Here is a 24,459-nt window from a genome sequence, read left to right as displayed (position 1 = left end):
CTCCCAAGCCTCAAACTAGCTCCCTGGGGACCACATACCCAACGGTAGAAACATCAGCCTCGCTGTGGAGAGTGCGGGCCACCTCTGCTCCTATGGACCAGCCAGGGCAACTGACCCTCAGCACGTCAGCGGGGTATCTCCTGCCGGGGACACCCTCAGGGGCTCTGGCCTGTGCTGCATTATGCCCGTGGCTACGTTTCTGTCCATCTTCAGGGTCTGACGCACCTTGGTCACAGCCTGGATGATTCTATCCTTCATGCTTGCGACTGCCTTCCCCCAAGGGCAGGTGAGTCATGGAGCTCCTGCCCAGGTGTCCCCATCCATCTTTTTCATCGTCTTCTTAGATCTCCCCTCCCCCACCCCCACTTGCTAGCTGGGGAAACAGGTGCAGCATGGGTAAGGTCAAGCCTGTCCAGGTCACAGAACTTGGCCGGGCTCAGCTCTGTGCTGTCTTTATTACCCCGGTGGATGTTAATGTAAGCCTCAGCACTGTGTTGCCATCATGGTCACTAAGGTGTCACAAAGGGAACAGCCCCCGTGGAAAGGTCGTGCACGCCTCTGTGACGTCCTGTTGGGCATGCGCTAGGGGACAGGACTGTCATATGTGGTCCTGTGGCCACAGCAGGGGGCTGTCTGGAAGGGGGTTGCCTCTAAAAATCAGCTCCTCACCTCATCAGATAGCTGCAGTCCTGATCCACCCTCACCCCCCACCCCCTGCCAAGAGCTGAGAGCTGGGTCCCATGTCATGGAGAGGCCCCCGGGTGGGTAGAGTTAGGCGTCCAGGGCAGCTACAGAGCCCTAGGGCCTGGGTACACAGAGCCCCCCTGCCCCCAGGAATGCCCCCTTCTCTGTTCTTACACTCCTCCTCCATGCTTCCCTGTCACTCCATTCCCCCACCCCAAGGACAGGAGGTTGCCACCTGGCCTCAGCCCCTAAAGATGGACTGACCTGGAATCCTGCCACCAGCATCCTCGTGTCTCTGCCCTACCCTCCTCTTCCTCCTCCCACCACCTACAGCATGGAGCACAGGAAGCCATCCAAGGGAACCTCCACAGATGTCACCCCCATGTGCCACCTACCTACATCTGCCTGACACCTGTGCTATGCGCCTGGGACAACCCTCTGGGCCCTGCCTGCTCTCTGTCAGCTCCAGCAAACCCCTCCTTTCTGAATCAGCGAGCCCCCCCCTCCTTCTAGATCATTCTCTCCAGCAGTCCAGTAGGTGGCTTCTTTTCACACTTCAGTAACCACCTTCTCTGGTCCCCAGGCAGTCCGCCCCTGCTGTCCGTCTCTATGTCCCCACCTTTGAATGGCACCTGTCAGTTCCTTCTTGTCCCTCACCTGGTGTCTGGCTGGCTGGCTACTCCTTCCCAGCATCCTTGGAGTGTTCCTCATTTCTGCTTCCCATCAGCAATCGCTCTCCTCCCCTGGGTGCACACGCTCACAATAATCCCCAGTAGCAACTATCACGGGCTGCCACGGTCCCCTGGTGCATCTGATTCCAGGTATCCCCACAGCACTGCCTCTACCTGTCTGCAGGGCTCAGGGGCTCTCCACAGACAGCCTCTCTGCCTTCAGGAAGGGTTTTCTCCCCCCCCCGTGCTCCCCTCTCAGCCTCGGGTCCTAGTCTTGAATCAGTGACCCTGTGTTGGGGGGGGTCACCAGGCTGTGCTGGGGTTTGTATCCTGGGATGGGCTGTGACTGTGTTGGGGTCTGGAAGTGGGGTGGGGCTTGGATCAGCCACAAAAAAAAAAAAAAAAAAAGCACAGGCTTCAGGGATGCCCGGCATTGGAGAGCTGGAAGTGCTGTGTTGGGGGCCACCCTTGGGGGGTAGAGTCAGAGCGGGAGCCTGGTACAGGCTAAGCAGAGGAGCTACATGGGTTCCTGGGGCATCTACAGCCCCCAGCTTCATTGGGGCTCCTGAGTCTCCTGCCTGGCCCTCTCATCCCTGTCCCCTCCCCAGAGGCTGTGTCCCACCCTAAGACAGGGTCAGCATGCAGGACAGCACAATGGATGAATAGCCTCAAAGTGAGCCTCAATGTCAACAGTGTCTCCTCAGGGGCTCCCAAACGTCTCCTGGGTGCCATGTTCCTCTGAGCCTAGATAAGGGGGCTGCAAAGCCACCTGGGCATTGATCTGTCTTGAGGTCAAACCTTCAGGGTCCTCATCACTATCAACAGACATAGATAAACTCACTAGTGGAAGGAGGCTGTCTTCGGTGTGCCTCAGTTTCCCTATCTGCAACAAAATCCCATGGAGTCACTGGTGACCATCATGGCTTCTCTCCAGAAGCTTGCTCCATGGCCCGAGCCTTCTTCCAGCCCCGTAGAAGGGTCACGAGGCCTCTTGACATGTGGTGCCCTGGTTATGGTTGTGGATAGAATGCCTAAATGTGGGTGGGGGGCTATCTGGACCATTGCCAGGTGTGTATAGAGCAGGCAACCCCTGCTCAGCTGAGGAAGTCCTGTACTCACATACGAGGTTTATTTTATGAGTATGAATATTTTGCTTGCATGTATGTCTGTGCATCATATGTGTGCCTGGTACTTCTAGAGGTCAGAAGAGAGTGTTGGGGCCCCTAGAATTGGAATTATGGACCATTCTGAACTACTGTGTATGGGCTTGGATTTGAACCTGAGTTCTTCGCAAGAACCAAACGCTCTTACCTGCTCTAGTCCCGTGGGTGTTTTCCTGTCCAGGGTTGATAGGGTTAACGCTAAACACAGTCCTGCCACAAACCCTAGACTCTCTCCATCCCGCCTCCGTTCTCCTCCTCACTATGGGAATAATGTCACTTGCCTAATGGGTGGGGCAACATAGTCCCTGAGGGGCAATAACTGACCCTTTGAAAGAGGCATGTAGTTGCTATAATGAGTTAAGTCTCTATAGCATCAGCTGAGTGCCAAGTTTATGCAAATGCATTCAATATATCAAAGCAAGCACCATTATCAGAGAATCAGAGAGGGTCAGACATTTACTCAAGGCCACACAGCCACTAAATAGAGAACTGGCCTTCAAGCTAGGGAGGCGACCCCGCTTTCATAAAATGGCATGCTCCATGAAGGAGGACTGGCAGAGCAGGGTCCCAGACGGGCTGGGAAACAGAGTGGGAAATACATGTGCCAGGACCCTTTACAATGGTCTGACCCCTAAAGGAAGAATTCAAGAGGAGGTAGTCACTCACACCTTAGTGAGAATTAGACCTCTTCTAGGAGCATCAGATTTAGAAGTAGAGGTGGGAGCCTTGAAGAACCTCATCTGGTGAGAGGCTTGGCCAGTTGGCGTAGTGGGTAGATGGGCTTGAGTAGGGGTCTAATGCGGGGAGACACCCCCACATGCAAGGAGCCCCAAGCCCACATACCCCCAGAGCACAGACTTGCCCACGGCTGTCCCCATCACGTCTGTCAGGAGCTCAGGCCCAGCTCTTGCTTGTCTTACTGCAGCCCTCTCATCGGCAGCTTCGGCTTCATGGACCCCCTATGCACCCAGAACCCATCTCTGGGGCCACCTCTACCCCTGGACCCCCATCCCCATCATCCCTACCCGGCCCTTGCAGCGGTTATCTCCTGCCTCCCTGCTGTTTTCAGGCTTGCACAACTGCCCCGCCCGCCCCATCTCTGTCCCCAAAGCGCTTGCAAATTCTACTTGCTTAGAAAAGGTCTCTGTCTCCATTAACTGCAGGGTTTTTTTCTATATTCTCCTTTGACTAAAATGCCCTTGGTAAACAGTGGTGCTTAATAAGTGAGTTGAGCCTGTGATCAACGAGCAAACTAAAGTCTAAGTGACAAGTCAGAGGACTAAGGCTAGGCCTCCAGGGCAGGGCAGATCCAGTGCATGAGGGCAGATGTGCCAAGTCAGGGGTGGGGTGGGGGCTGCAGGGGAGCGCGGGGGGGCTGAGGAGCAGAGGTCTGGAGGCTTGCCTTATGCGTCCTCAGCTTTGGCTTTAGGAAAAGTACCCTTGTTGTCCTGAAGGGGGCGCTGAGACAGGCATAAGGCTGCCTGACAGCCACTTGTTTATCTGGAGCCAGTGGCTGCTCCCCCACCCTCCACTGCCCCAGCAGTAAAAACAGCCTGGTTTGTGTGCGGCTGGTTGAGAAACCGTGAAGTGAACAGACCAAACTGTGGGAAAATGCAAGAGCAGGTCTGTGTGAAAATAATGCTGGCCTCGGGACACGGGGACCAAGTTCAAGGAGAGGAAGGCCGTGCAGGGCACCTGGAAATCCATTAGCAGCACACAGAAGACTTCAGTAGGAAAACAGGAGCAGGCTGGGCTCGCTCAGTGGTGGAGTGCCTGCCAGCACCGTGACGCCCCAAGGCCATCCCAGTAGCCCAGTCTGAGCCACAGCGCCGAAGCCACCAAGTCCCATCTACCCAAGGACCACGGTGAGCAGTGCACAGTGGCAGGAGGCACCGGCCTGCTGGAGTCGGCTGTATAAAGATTTCCCACAATCCGAAGTCACAGTGGGATCCCTGGGGAAAGCGCCTGCAGATGGCACCCAAGAGGGACATCAAATGACAGGAATCCGGCTAGGGAGGACCCCATGCCCACATCTGCTGGGCAAAGTTGGTGGGGACTTGGGCATACCCAGGGCACTTGTCCACGGATGGTCACAGCAGCTCTGCTTACCTTGATCCAATCACTAAGGAATGCCTGTGGCTCAGTGGGATGGCCAGTCACTGGGTGACACAGATGAATCCCAGAGGGGGTCCCAGTGAGACCCAGTGGAGCTGCTCATGAATTCAAAAGCCAGGAGCCTGTATTACAAAGCCAGGGTCCTGGTAACTCTGAAGGGGGGGGGGCTGTACTGGGGGAAGGACCTCGGAGGTTTGTGGTGGCTGGCAGCTGGTAGGCGGTCCCCAGGCTTGCTCTAACTTCACAGCTAGTCTTGCAGTTGATCACTGGCTCTGTGTTGCTTTTCTGCACTATCCCTTTAAGGACTTGCTTTGGGCAGAAGGCGTGGTCCCCAGTGAGGGAATCTCTGGGTTGCTGAGTAGCCCCCCCTGCACCTCAGGATGGAGGAGAAACTGCAGCTCAAGGGGGGGGGTGCTGCCTAAGATGGCAGCAGAGAGGGGCCCATGGCCACCACACATCAGGCAGCTGAGATGCAGGGACTTCCCAATGCTGCAGTGTCACCCAGAGTCTTACAGATAGCTGGAGGCAGAGTGGCTGAGCAGGGGTGGAGTAGCTGAGCAGGGGGTGGAGTAGCTGAGCAGGGGTGTGTAGGACTCAGGGAGGGGGAAGATACTGGGCTACAGCCACGTGGCCAGGTCATCAATAGGTGTGGCTGTGCACCCACTATGTGCCACTGGGCCCAAGGAGTCCTACTGTGTGCAAGTCCCTTCCTGGCACTGGGGCGAGTAGCCAAACCTAGTTCTCAGGGTGCTCACATGTGACACTAGGGAGGAGAGAGACTTCATTCCAAGTGTCTGGGACAGCCCCCTGACCTCCAGTCCCCATCCCTCCTCTGTCGGGCATTGCTTCCTAAGGCTGGAGGTCCCTGCGCTCTTGGGGGGGGGTGTTGTCTAACTTGTCATTCTGAGCCCTAGTTCAGGCATCCTAAGAATCATCCTTCAATACCTCAGGAGAGGTACTTGGAGCATCCTGGGCAGACCTCACTGTCACCTATCCCTGTCCTGTGTGCCTGCTTTGGACAGCTGGGTTGCCTCTCAGCATCCAATGCACTGTCAGGTGCTCAGATGGAGTAAGAATCCTGGTGAAGAGGCTTCATTTGAGCCTGAGTTGGCTGTGTACTAACCGAGTAAGGAAAAGGCTTCCCCGGGCAGAGAGGGCCATGGGGCTGTGAGCTTCATGTCGGGATCATGATGTGGGGGGCGAGTCCAGCAGAGGGGCGAAGGCAGTGAGGTCCCAGCAGCTTATCTGCTCACAAAAGGCTGCTATTCATGTCTTTTTGCAGGTTAGCCAGCCAGGCTCAAGCCAGGAGTGGGTGGGCGGAGGAGTGGGTGGAGCCAAGGCTAGACTTCCCAGAACTGAGCCTAGGTCCAAAGCCCAGGCTACAGCAGAGACAGAGGTCCCCATTCCCTGTCCCAGGAAGCAGAACCAAGCTCATACCTACCACCTTATCTCTGGATGACCAGGACCCCTTCACTCAACCACAAATACCATTCCTTTTGTCTGGGACTTGAAGGTTACATTCTCTCCTGGCAGGGGGACAGTCTGTCTGGGCCCCTGGTGTGCTCCTGGCCCCAGACCCCTTTCCCCCTCCTAACATCCTTTGATAGGGACATTCATTCTGCAGCTGAGGAAACTCGATATCAAGGGGAAGGCTTTGCTAAAAGCTAGATCTGTGGGACCCCAAATCCTGTGACCACCCTGAAAGGAGGTCATGTGACTGGATTTCCTTATCCTTAGCCTCTGGTTCTTTTGGTCCTCAGGCACAACCCTAATCTCCAGACAGAAACCCATTATGGCTCTCAGTACCCATACCATCAGGGGAGGAACGTTCTGGAGGAAGCTGTGCAAGCAGAGAGCTGGAGGGCCAGCAGCTGACAAGAATGGGGCCCTCCCCAACCCCAGGGGATAGGACCCTTCCCACCCCAATTCCAGGAGGCAGAGTGAATCCCATCTTCAAGACCCCACCTAGTCTGGAAGGTCATTGATCCAGTCCAGGGCCCCAGGTCCTAATCACTGCTCCCAGCCCTCCCCTTTCAGTCCAGGGCTGGACATCTGCCTACCTATGTCCCCCATCAGGTGGATCAGACCCCAGACCGACACTCAGACCACTCTCAAGACCCTTGGCTGAGCATGAGGACAGGGAGAGAGGAAGGAACCTTAGGGAATCCATCATGTTTCTGGAAATCTCTGATTTTTTCCCCAGTCCCAGTTGATTGAGCAGTGTTCCCCCCCCCCCAGGCCTCAGTGTGGGGGTGGTGATGAATAACAGTCAGTGAGGGGTACCAGGGAGGGTCTGGCCTGGGGAGGAAGTCTGGGTTTGGGTTTGAGGTCATTGCAATGACCACAGACAGAACATGGCTCCCTAGGCCTGGATGCCTCCAATTGGGCCTGGACCATGCAAGGTGGGCCTTGGCCCACTGACACATCAGTTTTTGTTCTGAGGTCCCAAGAGTCTGGACCCCTCCCAGCTCAGGATCTGCTGACCCCTCTGTTCTTGTCTCCAGATACCTGGGTATCTGAGACCACTTACCAGTATTGAAGGTCAGCTGCTAAGGCCCAGCCCCTCCCCTAGAGGCAGGCCCCACCTTGGGCCAGGCCTGATCAGGTTCTACCCTTCAGGGACTGGGGGCCTCTTACCCAATTTTTTCCATACTGACAATTTTGGTATTGGACAAGGGAGGATAAAAGACCCTTCAGGCTAGGTGCGAGGGCCCCGAACCCAGCACCAAAGGGCTGGGCCTGCTGACCACATAGACTGGGCCCTGGCTCGGGAGGAAAATACTGTGGGGGGGGAAGGGGGGTCCGAAGGTAAGGGCGACATCGTCATAAGTCGAGAATATTCAAATGGGCTGGTCCGGGGTCTGCCGCGCGCCGGGCCCCTCGGAGCCCGGGCCCCCGCTCTAAATTGGGGTGCGCGGGAAGGCCTTGGGGGCTCTCCGGGCCGCGGCCGCGGGGTTCCCCCAAAATGGCTCCAAGATGCGGGGCCTGGGTAGCCGCGCGGGCTCCATCCCCTCCCGTCGCCATCGGCGAAAACTTCGCCACCGCGGCCGCGACAACTGTCGGCTCAACGGCGGGGACGCATCACCGGGGTCCTGGGGTCCCAGGGGGGCGAGCGCGTGAGGGCTTCGGGGACCGGCCCGCGATGACGCCCCTGCAGCGGCCGCCCCGAGCCCCAAGCGCTGTCCCGCGCCCATCCACGCATCCCGGCCCGTCACCTGCGCCCACCCCGCACCCACCGGACCCCGCCGCACCCCCGGCCCGTTCTCCCCTTCACCCCCAGCCCGCCCGCAGCACTCACCTGAGTTTGTCCATGTCTGCGGCAGAGGCCTGCGGAGAGCAAAGGAAAGGGTCAGCGCACGGCTGGGCGCCCCGCCGGCCCGTTCCGTGGGCAGCCCCGCACGCGCCCCAACCCGTACCCACCGTGCCTCAGTGGGCGCGCCGGGCCACGGCCGTGTAACAGGTGAGCCCGCCCGGGCCGCCACCGAGTTACGCCCCCCGGACCGAACCGGGAACCGGGAACGGGTCGGGGACGCAGGATGCAGCGGCCCGGGCGGCTAGCGGTCTCGCTGGAAAAGGGGCCCCTCCGTGCCCGTCGACTCTCGGGCAGCCGCGGCCCCCGCCGCTCCCCGGCCCGCCGTTAACCCCTGCTGCCCCGTTCCCTCCCTCTGTCCCTCCCGAGCCCGGCAGCGCAAGAGCGCTGAGTCGCTAGAGAGTGTTGGAACCTCGTACCCGGCCGGCGCTCACGCAGCCCGAGGGGAACGGCATCGGAAGCAGGCACTCTGGTCCTGGCCCGGGACCCTGCTGTCTCTGATCCTGGGGTTCGGGGTCTGCCCCCCCTTCTGGGCCCGAGGGATTAACCCCGGCGCGCCCGGTTCTCCTGCGGGGATCCGAGCCGCTGGCGCAGACCCGCCCGCGTGCGATGTGAAGACCCTCTGTGCCGGACGGCACCTCCTTACGTCCGGGACCCACCAGCCCCTGTTAACCCTGCGGATTCCGGCGAACCCCGGGGACGGCGAGCGGCCGGAGCTGGATCGCACTTCCTGCGCACAACGGGCTCTTCTAGCCCGGCCGAGGCCGTCCCCGGGGCTGCCCCCGCCCTCCCGCTAAAGGCTGTGCTGGAGACTGAGCTCTGGGACGACGCCACAGACCTGAGAAGACTGATGGCTGCCCATCCCGGACCCTCGCGCCGGGCGCCGCCGCCGCGTCCGCCGGGAGCGCGCTCTGCTCAGTCCGGGCCCCACGCCGCCTCCCCCACCGCCCCGCCGAGCGAGGGCGCAGCCCGGCCTCGTATCTTCGGCCAAGCTCGGCCAGCAACTTCCCGGGCGCCCGAGCAGGCCTCCCCTGCTCTCCCCCAGCCTCAGTTTCTTCCCCTCAAATCTGGAGGTGGGAGGGCGGGAGGAGCTCGGACAGGCGCTCTGCTGCCCTCCAGCTCTGGCGGGCTGCAGAGGGGCTGGGTTTGAGAAAGGACCCCTGGGGCGCCCGGTGGGCTTCCCTCCCTGAACACTTTAATAAAAGTTTACAAAAAGCACGAGCCCAGACCCCCTTCTAAGACTCCTCCTTCAGATCAGAGTTCTCTAGTTAAGAGTTTGACGCATACCAGCACGACCCCCAGCGACCCTCTTTCCCAGGCCCACCTTTCCGAGTCCCCATCACAGCATTCATCTCTCGCACTGGGTCCCAGCACATAGCAGGCACTCAATAAACACGGACAGTGCATGCCTGGGTCCTATGGCACCGAAGTATGGCTTCTCCAGCCTTCCCCAGGCTGGCTGTGAGTTTCTACGCAAGAGCCCCGGATCTCCCCAGGACACCCAGCACCCAGCAGTCCTGGCCTCCTCTAGCCAGCGCAGGGTGGGAGGAGCCGTCCACTGGCAGGGTCAGAGCCAGCCGGGATGAAACCAACCCCCCCAATCCAAGTGTTCCTCTACCCATCCATCCACCAATGGCTCCCCACTCATTCGGTGGCTGACGGGAATTCTACCACCCGGGAGGAGGGCAAAGGAGGCCAGCAGGCTCTCTAGGGGCCAATCTGGAGGTGCACCTCCACTCCAAGTCTGGGGTTTATATTATGGAAAGCTACCTGCCCCAGATCCAGGGTAGTAGCTCCTTCCAGTCATCAGGGCCCTAGATCTACCAGGGAGCTGGGCCCTCAAGCTGACATGACAGTGCTTGTTCAGGGTCTGACGCCATTCACAAGAGGCCTCTTCTACCCAAAGGTAGGGCCATCCCTCATCTGGCTTCGGCCTCCTCAATCACTCACAGTGAATGACCTGCCAGGGCATTTGTCTGGAATTAATAAGAATGTATTAAAATTTCATTTTAAAAAGCTAGCATCAATTATTTACATTGACTATTTCAGCTCTTCTAGAAGGCTGGTCTGGGAACCCCCCACCTCCCAGGGGACTGGGAAAGAAGCAAGGGAGGCGATGGGCAGCTCAGTGGCTAGGGTGGGGGCTGGGCCGGGCAGGAGACAATGGAATCGCAGCCCCTGCCCTTTCCTTGGCTGTCCCTGATTCTGGCACACGACTTTGATCCTCCTCTCTCCCAGGACTGGTGGGTCAGCATGGCCCTGGCTTTTACAGTCTACCTTCACAAGCAATTCTGCATGCAGGGTAGCTACTGTGTTTAGTTCCAGCCAGATAGAAGCCCACGTCTTTGCTGGTGCCATCCAGAGTACCCTGATTTGGTGGAGGAGGGGCAGCCAGACACAAGGAATTTCAGGGAACTGGGAACCTGAGGCTGGCCCTCCTGGGCCCTGGTACTGTTCAGGACTGGTGCTCCTCTTCACTAACCTGGGGAAGCGTGGTCCAGGGGACCTTTGCTTCCCAGCCCCTTCACCTGAGCATGCTTGAGGACATGCCTTTCTCTCAGGCACCTGCCAACTCCTGCAGGGCCCGCAGGAATGCCCTGAGCACCCTCCTTATTACATGTCCTAAGCCCCAAACGGGGCTCCTTCTGACCAGGATGGACCATCTTCTTCCTGTCACCTCTGTCTTTATTTCCTGAAAATCCCCATGAAACAAGTGCAAAATGGCCAGAGGCCCAGAGGCTCGCTTTGACTTGGCGCCCTCCCTGTGTCACCTAGGCATGGTGGCTTGCATACCCCACATACTCCCTTGAGGAGGTAGGTGGCTGTGCCTTGGTGAGGGTTGGAACATTCAATCCTGCCTAGCAGAGACCCTATCCCTCCCTACACAGGCCACCACTGGGCCACCCAGTTTTCTGTCTCAGGAGCTTTGTTCTTCTAGGATGCTACGCTCAGACTTCTGTCCAGCTGATGCCTTCTCTAGCTTCCCAGGCTGCACAGAATGCCCTTCAATGGCTACTATGACACTGTGGCCAGAGCAAGGGGGCCTTCTAACACACAGGTAAGGGACGGTCTGTGAATGAAAGTGCTTTTACTCCAGTCCTGCTGCCACAGGCCACCCCTGGCCCTCCCAGGAGCCTGCCTCTGCCAGCTGGAGGCCTGGGCCCCTGGGTACTCAGCAAATAGCTCTGTCCATTGAAGACATGGAAATGGCTTCACATTACCTGCTCCACACACATCTGAGGTACATACCAAAATCACTTCAAAGGAGGAAGTCAGGTTGGAGGAGGGAGGGCCTGCATCAAGCCTGGGCTCCGAACTTACCCTGAGACCTGTGCTCATTCTCACTTCTCTGTCCTTGACTATTTCTCCTTCACGTCCATCCTAACAGGAGCTGAGGAAACAGCCTAAAACGTGGGAGATGGGCAGGGCCTACCCCTCACTGACTGCAATGTGAGAATCCCTCCATCAGTTATGTGACCTGAGGCAAGGCTATCTCCCTGTCTGAGCCCCAGGCTTCCTCTAGGAAGGAAGGAAGAACAATCCTCTGGGGGAGGGGGATGCTTTGAGTGACAGGTGGCCCCAAGGGAGGGGCTGAGCGTGCCTGCCCCAGAGAGGCAGTCTTTATATGGCTATTTGGGGAAGACTCCTCCCGTGCTCCTGGCATTCCTGCATTTGTTCAACAAGCGCGAGTTGGGTGCCGAGACCCACTACTGGAGAAGGGTAGTGTGTACCCCAGCTGGGAACAATCAGCACTCCAGGAGTCTAGCAGAGGCCCCTGCATCAGGCCGGGTGGGTACCGGGTAGAGGTGGAAAGACTCCTGGATGCAGACTGGCTGGAGGGTGGGGAAGAGAGAACAGGACTCTGCTCTAGAGGGTCTCAAGTTGCCCACACAGTCAATGGAGGCATCGATGGAGACATAGGCGCTTGGAGTTGGGGAACAGGGACAGGAAATGCAGATCTGGGGGTGGTCAGACCACAGGTGGCACTTAAGACCCCTACGCTGGTCGGTGTAGCCAACAGAGAGTCACAGGACTCAGGAGGGTACCTGCAGGCTCCATGCGGAGTCTCTACGAGGGAGAGGTCATCTTTACGCCACGGCTGGGACATGGGAGAGCTAAGGACAGGATCTAGCATCCCCAGGCAACCCCCAGGGCTCTGTCTGTGCTGTGGGGTCCCCATGGCAACCTCAGCTGATGGGGGCAAGAAGAATGCCCATCCAAGGCTGCCTGGCAAGTTAGCCTGGCTTGGCGCTGTCCCAAGAAGGGGGCAAGCCATCCTTCTTGGGTACAGAGGCCCTGCATCCTTGGGCTTTTTGGGAGCTACGGGGCTCACAGGGATCCCCCTCCAACCCCATTACATTCGTCACCCAGGCCTGTGCCTGCAAACTGGCCTCCCAGGCTAAATCTGGCCTGCTAGCATGTTGTATTTGGTCTGTTTGAGGTTTCTTTCTTTCGTTCGCTCTCTCTCTCTCTTTTTAAATGTTTGAGCCAACATTTAAAAATTGGAAGAGTTTACATTTTAAAATCCATATTTTTGGCTTCTACTGAAAAATTTGGAAGATCTAGCAACTCCGTCCCACATTCCCACATGGTAGGAGACAGGGTGCATGCACCAGCCGCCCTTCAGAGGCGCCCAGGGCACCATGAGGGAGGTACTTTCCAAACCCATGTGTAACCACTTGCTCAAGGTCACTCAACATCAAAATATTGTCACAACCCTACTCTTCCATATCATTGGCTCGGTGCCTCTTGATTTTTTTTTTTGATACTTTGATTCTCAAAAAAAAAAAAGAGTTGACTTTTAAGTCGCTCACAGTGGGGTATGAGTGATCCTCAGTCCCAAGTCTGTAGTAGCTATAGTTTCCTGTGACCTTCCACACTGATTTCCTATTCATCTACCCATGGCCACTCATTCAGACAGGACAGAGACAGGACTAAAACCCAGCACCTCATGCTAGTCATCCATTCCGTCCCCAGGGGAGCTGCTGAAGGCCAGGCATTGGCTCTCACAGATGGGTTTCCAGGGTGGTCCCGCCTCACCATGTACCCCTGGGCTATCAAGTCCCCAGGACTCTCGGCTGCAAGGCACCCCTCCAAGGTTCTAACTGGAGCCTTGTGACAGAGCCTTCCAGAAGCCTGGGTGTCAGCAACTCCCCTGGGGCCATGTCCTCAGTCCTGAGAGAGACAGAGACAGAGAGACAGAGAGAGAGAGAGAGAGAGAGAGACAGAGAGAGAGAGACAGAGAGAGAGACAGAGAGAGAGACAGAGAGAGACAGACAGAGAGAGAGAGAGAGAGAGAGAGAGAGAGAGAGAGAGAGAGAGAGAGAGAGAGAATATATACAGAGCCCAGAGCTGCAGACAGTGGGGATCCCAGATGATTATCAGTACCTCAGTACCTCATGGCAGAGATGGGAACCATGTACTGTTGGGAAAACCGAGGCCAGGGGAGGCAAAGTCATCCAATCACACAGCAGGCAGCTGGTCCTGGTGGACCCTAGGGGATGCTTTGGGGACCTCTGAGAAGCAGAACTCTATGTCCCCCTCATAAGACGGGCCCTGCAGGCAGGCCACCTGGAGGCCACGAGGACAGACTGGAGGCTCACCGCAGCTGGGCTCTCAGTGCCCTTCCCTGCACACTGAGTAACAGAGAATGAGATAGTGCACTCAGGAGCTTAGAGCAGGGTGAACCAATCAATAGGCAGGTGGGCCTCTCTCTAGACCACTAACTAGCCTGGTAGCTATAGTGCTTTGCTAAATGAGCCAGCTTAGATGGAATCGGAACCATAGAATGAACACTGTCCTCAGTGTATAGGAGGGATATCTTTAGGAGCCTCCAACCTGTGGTGAACCAGGAAGGCTCTGTTGACCCAGCAATGATGTTAATATTGTTACTAGTATTGTTTACTCTGAGCCCAGACCCCACCCAGTTTGCTACACCAAAGCCAGCACACGCACTTTCATCTTCAGTGATTCATGCTTTGTGCCTTTGTGGCCTCTGACACAATCATAGAAAACAGTGTGATGAGGGGTCGGACTGGACCTGTGGGGAGCAGACTCATGCTCATGCTGGGGACTGGGGTAGGATGGGGACTCACCCGGTATGTGCTGGGGGAATCGGCTGGATCTCCCTGCTTGCTGCTGCCCATGCCAGGGCCCCCGGTGCCTGTAGCCTCCAAGGAATGCCAGGGGCTCTGAGTCAGGTCCTTTTCCTCGGAGGCTGTGGCTCTGGTCTGGGGTTCCTGGGCTGGGCCGCTGCTGTGCTCACCTGGAGAGGTCTCCTGGCTGTGGCCTCGAGGACCCCTGAAGCCCTCCAGGGTCACTGGGTCCAACACACGCACAGTGACCTCATCCAGGAACTTGGAGAAAGGCAGCCTGGCCTCCCGCCGGCGGCCCAAGCAGGCAAGGGATCCCCCAGCCACCTTGCAGCCTGAGTTAGGGGGTTCTTCTGGGGAAGGAGAGCCAGGAGACCTCAGTGCCCTGGCCTGGCAGCGACCTGCTTTCCAGGTGGGGTGAGAAACAGTGCTCTCCAGGCCTGTGCCGAGGTTCTGCTTGTGGCTGTGTATCTCCCTTGTGTGGGTTTCTGCCCTGGATGGCAGGAGGCACTTGGAATCTCCCCACCCGGTGCTAGCAGGGCCAGGGCTTTGGGCCTGGCAGCTGGCCCCCGTAAGCGTTCTTCTCAGGTGGCCCAGAGTCATGTTTTCCATCATCTGTCTCCCCCGGCCGAACACTAATGCCCTCCTGGGTCAGGCCACGACAGCCAGCCAATGCCCTCCTATTCATCGACCCCATGCCAGCACGTGGTGATCCCACCCCCAAAAATTGATCGACACTAAATGTAAGCTTTGGGGATTGGTATCCAAGAGAAAGTCATGTCCTCAGCTCTGCCTGGTGGACAGACAGGGGCTGCCATGGCTGGAGTTAGGTACAGAGGACAGAAGGACAGACAACTGTCACAGCCACCACTCAGTATAGGCACAGGGAAAGCATAACTTCAACAACTGGATCAGATTATAATCTGGCGCCCATTGCATCCCTATTCTTCCTGACCAAGAGTCGGAATCCAGGGCCAGGGAGAGGGCCCTGTGGGTAACATGCAAACATCAGGACCTGGATTCAGATCCCCAGAACTCATACAAAGGTGGGGCTGACAGTGCATGTCTTGTTACTCCAGCACTGGATGGGTGGAGGCAGGAGGCTCCCCGGGAGCTCTCTGGTCAGCCAGCCTAGCTGAATTGGTGAGCTCCAGGTCCAGTGGAGAAAGTCTGTCTCAGGAAATAAGGTGCAAAGCAATGGAGGAAGACAACTAGTCTCAACCTCCAGCCTTCTCATGTGCACACATGCACGCGCACACACACACACACACACACACACACACACACACACACACACACACACCTCTCCCTCTCAAAAAGAACCCGCATTTTCATCAACAACTAACACCCCACACTTCCCAGGCTCCCTTGCTACCAGGGAGATATAAAACCGCCGGGAGCATCCGTCAGGGAGCTAACACAGACCAGGTGGCTTCCTACGTCCTTCAGGCTCCCGCTTCCATATCCTCTTTCATCACGCTCTATAGCTGGAGCTGTGGCAGCCACACTGCACCATGAACCATACCTGTGGCCAAGGCCACACAAAGACAGGAGGAACGGGAAGACGAAACGAAGGTGGACCCTTGCTGAGCACTGAAACCTCACGTGAGCCCCACACCTCCCGCCTGCATTGTCACTCAGCCGGAGAGACATGGCCCTGTGTCGCTTTACTCACAGCTACTTCCAGCCTTGGTTGCTAGCAACTACACACAACTGAGATACACGGGCATGGGGTGCGTGGTGGCGGCTGCCAACTCTGGAGCAGGGACCTGTAGCTCTGGCCCAGGTGCGGTGACAGGGGGTAGAGCCACAAGGGAGGGAAGCTGTGTCACCCCTGGGCTTCAAAGGAAACTAAAGCTTGTGGCAGGCCCAGGCCCTCAGCCAGCTGGCAGCCTCCACCACCACCTTGGCACTGCCCATCCACACTGTGCACCTGGAAGCCTGCTGAGATGCCACAGGACAAGCCCCCGGGGTCCTGGCTTTCTGGGTGCTGCTAGGTCCCTCCTTGAGGCCCATACTAGCCAGCTGAAGGGCTGCACGAGTCAGCATGCAGCAGCACCAAGGAAGAAGGCTCAACGGGCCAACGCGGGCAAACCACAGCCAGCTCCGCTCTGTCCTGATCACCTCCCTACCATCTCCATCGTCACTTTTCAGGCCACAGGTGCCGCCAAGCCTTACCTGCACCCCTGTGATCATCTGCCTCCTACGTATGGCAGCACTGGCTTTGTAAATCCCCAGCCTGGACGACTTGACAGTGTCACATGTCCACATAGCTGGAAGAATTCTGAAGACCCCAGAGCCTTCCCTCCATTGCCCCCAGAGGAATGTGTCTAGTTCTTGGATGGATCAAACTCTGTGTGGCCCAGGGGCCTTAGCAACCACTATTTTTACCCCCCAATCTTCTCACCGTCTAACTGCTGGCTACCCTTTAGAGGCTCAACTCAATAGTTTTTCCCCTGTTGTCCCCACATTTAGATCATATGTGCCACTCACAGTCTCCTTCATACCCACTGCCTTTCTCATGACATGGCCCCCAGAGCTCATCTGCGTAGTCTCCGTCGCTCTCATGTGAATGCCAGCTTTCTGCACTGCATCTGGCTCATGGCACAGGCTTAACAAGGAAGTAGGTGAGTGGACGGATGGATGACTGCAGAGATGAGTGAATGGATGGATGGCTAAGTGGGTAGGTAGATGAATGGATGGGTGGGTAGGTGGATGGACTGACAAGCTAATGAATGAATAGGTGATGAATGAATGAATCATTGGGTGAATGGATGGGTAGGTGGATAGATGGACAGAGTAATGGATGAATAGGTGAGTGGATGGATGAGTGAATGGATGGGTGGATGGATGGGTGAATGGATGGGTGGATGGATGGGTAGGTGGATGGGTTGTTAAGGGAGTGAGTGGATGGGTGGATGGATGGGTAGGAGGATGATCAATCAGTAGGTGGAAAGACGGATGGGTATGTAGGGAAGTGGGTGGATTGATGAATGGATGAATGGGTGAGAGGGTAGATGAATAAATGGAGGGCTGTGTAGGGAATATATGTCAATGGCTAGGTGGGCAGAGTGAAAGACCTACAGGTTCAGATGCTGACTCACAAGTATCACCCCAGTCTGATGGAAACCTGCTGTGGGCTGGAATTTGGGTGAAGACATCAGGAGGAATCTCCAGTTCCTGGAAGAACCAGTGTACCCTGCCACAATCCCCAACAGCTTCCCCTGTACTCCCAACATCCCTCCATCGCCTACCTCACTGCCTGCAAGAACAATGACCCATCAGACCTTAGGGTGCCACCTCATCTAACTACCCAGACTGGCAGGGTGGTCAGGGCAGTAGGGAGTGTGGTGGACAGGGGTCCCAGAAGGACTTGGAGCTCACTTGCAGGGGCGCTCATTTGTCTCTGGCACTAGCATGTATGGTCCCTGGAGAGCCCTAGGGCCTTGGCCAACAGGTACTTTGAGCCTATTCCTGAGTTCCAGCCACTTGAGACAAGTTTCTGTTGTCATAACAACTCACTGGCTCTCTGCCCTGAAGATGAGGCCATCACAGCTGCCGTCTGGGCCTGCGGGCCTCTTGGTAGTCTGGGTTACCATCTCAGGAGGTGAGCCCTGCTCCTGAGCAGCATGCATACTGCCCGAGTTCTTCAGAGTACCACTGTCCCACTTGGTGTCCTGCATGGCAGGTTCAGTCTCCCCTGTAGTGGCAAAGGGAACTTGGTCTTTTAGGTGAAGTAGCTTGTCAAAGGCCCTGCGGACAGGAAGAAGAGGTAGGTGCTGCCTGCTTCTCCTGGGTGGTAAGCCCTGGAAACCCAAGCTAGGGCCAGCCACTCTGTATCTAGAGGAAGAACTGGGAAGAGGCAGGGTTACTGGGAAATGCACACGGCCACCATAGACCACGTTTGGGGCAAATGCTACAAAGACCACAGCCTCACACAGCCCACACAGACCATCTATGGAACAAGCACAACAGAGACCTTGGCCTCCTTCCCACATTCTCCTCCAAGTACCGAATTGTACCATGCTCTCCTTCACAGGGGGAACTCTGAAAAGTGCCCTGGGACACCCAGCTTCCTACTGATAACCCAAGCATCCTCCAGGACAGTCACAGCTCTTGGATATCTGACACTTCCTATCTACTCTGTCCACCCAGACCTTCCACAGGGTCCACCACCCAACCCAGGAGAGAAGCCCCTGTGGGGCTGTCAGGCTGCCTGATCATCTTTGGATGGGGCATCACGTGGTTCCCGATGGCACATCCCTTGGTGGGGTGAGCTCAGTGGCCGCCTGGGCCTCCTCCCGACCCTGAAACCCGTCAGTAGTCAGCACCGGGGCCTGATCCTCCCTCAGCCTTGCTCAGTGGTCCTCCTCTGGAGCAGAGGGATTGAGGGGCACATGAGCAGACAGTAGTCAGGTCATGGCCTGACGCTCCACCTTGCCACTGTACCCACCGTCTTCCGCCCACAGGGCCTGTAACTATCCACCCATGCTTTCAGGCCCACGCCCCATCCGCTGGCAGGCACTTACCCACCCGTTACTCGCTGTCTCGCTCCTCAATCTATCGGCTCCGCCGTGCACCATCCCCCTGGCTTGTCTTCACGGGCTGATACGCGCACATCTGTGCGCAGACCTGCCCTTGCACGCCTAGGCCCACATGCCACCGCTCTTCCTGAGTCCCTCCGCCCATCCGATCCTACCCTCATCTTAGCGCCATCGGAGGTCCTGCCTACCCCAGCACCCTCTCATTACCCCATCTACTTACTCACCCATTCTCCCATGTCTACAATCGTACAGTCTGATGCCACCCCTGAGCTCACCCATCTGTCCCCCGACATCTACACAGTCACGCATCCGTTCAGCCATCTGCCTTGCACTAGGGTCTTCAGTCACAAACGCTTCCTTCTGCCCCCTGGGTCCTCCGCCTAGACCACCTCTTCCATCGGCCCCACCCTCTTCCATGGCCTCCACCCTCTTCCATGGCCCCCACCCTCTTCCATCGGCCCCACCCTCTTCCACCGTCCCCCCACCCTCTTCCATCGCCCCCCACCCTCTTCTCCTCTACGACCATCACCTGCCTCTCCAACTTTCTACTCACCTATGCGCTGTCTGTCCCACTATGCGCTGTCTGTCCCGCTATGCGCTGTCTGTCCCGCTCCAAACTCCCACAAATACATCACCACCACCCATCTCCATCACTTTCCCCAGGCCCGATGTCTCCCCTCCATTCCATCCCAGCATGCATCACCAGTGGCACGACTTAGGATCTTTTCACGTGTCTCCCTACCCAATCTCCCAACTTGGTTCAGAGCCTGTTGATCGGACGCAACTGCAGCTCCCTGGCTCAGCCTAGGGCTGGGTGGCTACTGCTTTCCTGCAGGGGATGCCATTAGAGGCACCATCCTGACCTCCAGGCTCAACTACCGAGGCATAGGAGTACCTTCTCATCCTCTGCTGCACTGGCTAGGGGGCCACATCTCTTACTAGACTGTGGACTCCTGAAGGCCATCTACCTAAGTGACAGGTGTGTCCAAGGAAACTCTACAAGGTGAACAGAGAATGTCCCGACTCATTCACTCATTCACTCATCTCTTCATATTCCTATGACTGACCCTACAGGGACAACACTGTCCAGCTGCAGCCACCAGTCACCTGCTGGGGCCTGCTCTGGGTCACTCTTCAGGCTGTGTCAGGTGCTTGGCCTCTGGTACTGGTCTCTATAGAGGTCTAGGGCCTTGCCTCTGAGGTCACACAGCAAACCACTGACAGAACAGAGAAAGGAACCCAGGGCTTCAGACCGAATCCAGATTTCTTCATCAGTCTCAAGACCAGCTCTGAGGCAGGATGAGAGTAGAGAAGGGACCCTGGGGCAATTGTGGACTAACACAGTGAGCTTAGGTACTCTGAACATCAGACCTGTGCCAGGAGGGCTCCCCTGACCTATGACAGCCGCATTTCATCAAGATGCTTTTTCCGGTCCTTAGGCTCATGCCTTCTCACCCCTCCCTGCAAGCCTTGCTCCTCTACCCCAACACTAACTGCACCCCCTCCAACTTAGCCTGTGGGACTTCTCCTGAGAGTTGTAGGGAAATCCTGTGGACTGTCTCCAAGCCATGGACGGATGGCATGGGTTGATGGACTTCTGTCCCTCCTTCCCACCCACTCATTCATTCACTTATTCATCCATCCATTCTCCAAGGTGTTGCCATAGGGAGGGTGCAGATAACATCGCCCAATACACAGTCAGTAGTCTATAAATGACAGCCACCACAGGCCAACCGGGTGCTCATGGCCTTTGAGAGAGAGAGAGAGAGAGAGAGAGAGAGAGAGAGAGAGAGAGAGTAGCTAGAAAGTTCCTGTGCGGACTGCTTCAAACTGAGTTCCGCTCTTGGGCGCCTGAGGGCCCCTTACCCAACCTCTAGCCTATGGGAAGCTCCTACAGGTATGACCCCAGGCATTCCTGCTACCCCACTTCACTCCCCAGGCTCCAGAAGTTCCAGGTTCTGTCGCACAGAACAGGCCACGGGAATGTGCCCACGGGAGACAGTAACTTGCGAGGGTCCTAGGTGTTGTGCTGCATCTGCCACTGCTCGCTTTCCAGAGCCGCCCTGATTATAGTGAGATGTAGGAAAATTGAGGGTTTGCAGGAGACTGCCAGGCCCTGCTGCTGCCTCCCCGCCCTGCTTGTCACAGATGCCAGGCAGAGCCGCCCCCAAAGGCCACTCGCCCTAGTGGGCTGTCCAGACACACCACAGTGGATAAGGGGCTTCTTCCTAGAGACCTTCTCATGGCCTGGACTTGTGAGTAGCAATGACCACTTGCTCCTGGCCGGTGGAGGAACTGAGGCTCAGAGAACGGAAGAGACCGTCCCATGGCAGTATGGGAGTCCATGAAGATGATACCCTATCTGTGCTCAAGGCGCTAGTCCAGGGACTGCAGGGCTGGGCCACCCCTGGTCATCAGGGCTGTACACCTGCATGGCTCACTTCTCCTGCCCTTGCTCCTCAGGACCTTCCTGGTCCGTCCTGCTCACTCAGGAGATTCTGGGATGTTGCCCATACAGCTCCTGCCCCAAAGGAACCTTGCACTGATGGAGTGGGCACATATGAGGAAGAAAACACCTCTAAACCAGGCAGGAAGCGGAAATACTAGGGGCAGACATTCCCAGCCAACGTGCTGGGGCTCTGTGAGCAGGTCAGCGCCTGCAGTGGGGCCCCGGCCCAGCCCCTGCCTCCCCAGCCTCAGTTTTCTCTCCTGTCAATGGGAGGGCTGCTGGAGGCCTGCTAAGGCCGCCTGAGATGAAGGTGCCCGAGCCTTGCGCGGGCACACGCGCGGCCCACGCTCGGGAACCAGCCCCTGTCCAGTCTCCTTCCGGCTCTGCGGCCTCTCTGCGGCCGGCCCCCCTCCCCGAGCGGGGTGGGCTCAGCCGGGTCCCCCGCACCCGCCTTCCGCACGTCCTCAGGCCGCACGCGCACTGCAGCCGCGGAGGCCCAACCGCCCCGCCCCGCGCGAGGGCCCCGGGCCCCGGCGCCACCCAGGGCCGCCGCGGGCGCGCGCAGGGACCGCCCCGGCGTGGTGCCCGCCGCCCCGCCCCGCGCCCTACCCGCCCGGCTCACGGGTACTCACCGCCCGGCGAAGCCGGCCCGGCCGCCGGCTACCCGTCCACATGGCCCCGGCTCTGCGCGCCCGAGCCCGCGGCCGGGGCTCCCCAGCGCCCCGCTTCCCGCAGGGAGCGCCCGCCCCCCGCCCCCGGCCCGGCTCCCCGCCAGCCCCGGCCCCGCGCAGCCGCGGCTGCTCCGGCGCTTCCCCGCGCCGCGCCGGGCTGGGCGCACGTGGTGGGCGCGGGGCTCACAGGGCGCGGAATGGCGGCGCGCGGGGTGAATGAGTCCCGCGCGCATGAATGGCGGCGGACATGAATGGAGGAGTGCGGGGCGCAGTGCCTTGTGTCCCAGGCCCTGCCTAGATTAACCTTTTGGGGGTGGGGGCTTCAGCATTTAGTAGGCACCTGGTGTATACCAGCTAGCGCCCCCCCCACACCCCCCACAGGTTCCCAGGGACTAATTTGGCAGTAAGAGACAGGTGCCTACCCTCAGGGAGCTTACAGTTGAGGAAAGTAGCTTCCAAGGGTATGGCCTACACTCCAGGCCAGTGCCTGACCACCCCATCCCAGTCAGGGACTCCTTAAACTGCCACAGCCTCCCCACCCCTTTCCCAGCCTGACCCGTAAATGTTATTTTTTATTTTTGGGGCGTATATATGTAACAAGAAAGGGAGAGTGACTACAGGAGGGCCACTGTGCGGGGGGGGGACTTGCCCGATCCTGGCCCTGGGTGAGGCCAGCATAAGTCCTGAGAACTCCAGGGTCTCCCTGGGGTCTGTCTCCAGTCCAGCAGCAGCCAACATATGAGTGCAGGACACATGGGGCCAGGAAGATTCTGGGGTGAGAGGAGAAAACAGAGTCTGCCTTTGGCCTCCCTCAGGGCCGGTGGGTTCAGTGGTCCACACTTGTTAATGGTTTCCAAACACAAGGCAGATAAGAGGGTACTGCTGGTGAATAAGGCATGTATGTTGGTTCTGTACTGTGGTAAAATACGCACGTCAAGAGTTACCATTTTAATCACCTTTAGATAAATGTATAGTCCAGGGGCAACTAGTCCATCCACGCTGTCACGGGGCTGTCACCGCCATCCGCCCCGTGTGCTGTGTACACTGCAGCTTCTTCTTTCTCCTTTAATTAGGGAGTAGCTGGGGCGTTCAGGCACTGTGACAGTGCAGAGAAGGCGCCGGTGTCACACACAGAGAGAGAAGGCAATAAAACCGAGTCTGCAGAAGGGACAGGCAGCCAACGAGGTAGACGTTACCCACTGTCCTCCCTTGCCCCCACAGGCACCAGGGGACATTATTGGGTAACCGGTGCAGAAGGGAAGGTGTGAGCGAGCCTCAGGGTGCCCTTCTTGACTGTTGCAGCATGAAGCACATTTGGGACAGGTACAAGAAGGCAGCTACAGCCCATGGGGGCCAGCTCAGGCTAACCCATTTGCTCTGGGGACATCTTGAGTAGAGGGGTACCGTGGACCACCACGCCTGATCTCTGAGGTCCTGACCTCACTCAGGTCTCTAACAGAGGTGGAAGGGCCCAGGCAGCCCGTGAGGTCCTACTTCCTTCCACATACACCCCCAAAGGCCCGAAGGGAAAACAACGCGGGTGCAGTCCATGGAACAAGGCTCTGTCTGCATTTCCTGCCCTGGGCTGTAGCCTTTCCCTGGAGATGGGTCCTGCTCGGATGAAGCCAGAACGTTCTCCTCCTCCTCCGCTGCCAACGCACAGATGGCTGGAGAGCGGGAGGAGGGGCTGGTGGCTCCTGCCACACTCAGGAAGTCTGCAGACTCAGGCCAGGCTTGCCTGGGAAGGCTTTGCCCAGGCCTGCTCTAGAGTGTTCCCAAGGTCTTATTCCACGCGTCCCCCAGCAGGCCCCCTCCCTCTCCTCTCCGTGGCGGGGAGGCAGGCAGATAGCTGGCCCTTGCTGTGGGTCCCTGTCCGTGCCATGCTCCGTAGGGGAGGTGGTACTAGACCCCTTTGCAGGTGGCCATGTCCCTTCCCAAAGGCCACTGGCAAGGAGAAAGCTGACCAAGGATCTGAGCACGTGGTTCAGTCTGACTCAACGCTTCCCACCCATGTCAGACCTGCCGCGGGACCCTCTCCCCGGTGGAGGAAAGCATCAGGTTCCACCTGGAGTAGCCAAACGTTTGCAGAGCCCAGGGCCTTTGTGTTCAGGTCCGCGGAGCACAGCAACCCAACAGGCTTCCTAGAGGAGTCGTGTCTTCAGCTGGGCTAGGAAGAAGGTGTCTAGGCTGGGGGAGCACTACCCTTTGTCCCCAGCTCCTGTCCCCATTTAGCTCCTGTTGGGAGGGACACTGTCCCCGAAGCCCTCATCACCTCCCCAGATGTCTGGATCCTTGGGTTCCATACCTGTCCCCTATACTTGTGCCGTGTAGGAAACGGGGTGGGGCCGTTCCCTCATCAGGGTCCTTGTTGGGCTTGGACAGTCGCAGGAGGGTTCTTCAGGAAGCATTTGTCTCAGAGAGACCTCCCTTTTTCCCATGGTCCCTCCTCCCTGACAGGTCACTGCTGCGTCTCTACATACCCCAGACGTCACAGGGTTGCACCTATTGTCACTCTGCGAGTCTGGCAGGCAAGCAAGGTTCCTGCCATCTCCCCAAATCTACAGCAGGGAGTCTGGTTCCCAGGGCAGCCCACCTCAGGTACTCCTGAAGCTTCTTCCATCTCACAGTCCTTCCGGGCTGCCTCTCCAGCCCCATCCACCCGCGGGCATGCTTACTGTAGCGTGCTCAAACAAGAGGCGACTCTCTGAAGAAGAAAGCTCCAGTGGCCCCTGGGATGGTGGGGTGGGACAGGGTTACCTG

General features: G+C 57.8%; 1 protein-coding gene across 5 annotated transcripts in view; it reads right to left on the bottom strand.

Annotated features, from left to right (window-relative positions):
- The window catches only part of Begain (brain enriched guanylate kinase associated), a 32,380-nt gene extending 10,608 nt beyond the window's left edge, over nucleotides 1–21,772 (bottom strand). Inside the window, exons 1-2 of one of the 5 annotated variants that reach the window (XM_040742491.1) lie at nucleotides 21,661–21,772; nucleotides 7,932–7,960 (exon numbers count right to left, since the gene is read on the bottom strand). In XM_040742491.1, the coding sequence (XP_040598425.1) occupies nucleotides 7,932–7,960; nucleotides 21,661–21,702 (71 nt within the window). In that variant the 5' untranslated portion in view covers nucleotides 21,703–21,772. Of the gene's footprint in view, nucleotides 1–7,931; nucleotides 7,961–8,053; nucleotides 8,201–8,362; nucleotides 8,744–8,781; nucleotides 8,874–9,267; nucleotides 9,428–21,660 lie in introns of those variants that run through there. The other 4 variants (XM_013112229.3, XM_013112227.3, XM_013112226.3 and 1 more) reach the window with 4 other exon arrangements.
- Between the last annotated feature and the right edge of the window lie 2,687 nt (nucleotides 21,773–24,459).

Source organism: Mesocricetus auratus, unplaced genomic scaffold (genome assembly GCF_017639785.1).
Source record: "Mesocricetus auratus isolate SY011 unplaced genomic scaffold, BCM_Maur_2.0 Super-Scaffold_15014, whole genome shotgun sequence".
Taxonomy (NCBI): domain Eukaryota; kingdom Metazoa; phylum Chordata; class Mammalia; order Rodentia; family Cricetidae; genus Mesocricetus; species Mesocricetus auratus.
This window is presented reverse-complemented; position numbering and strand designations above follow the sequence as displayed.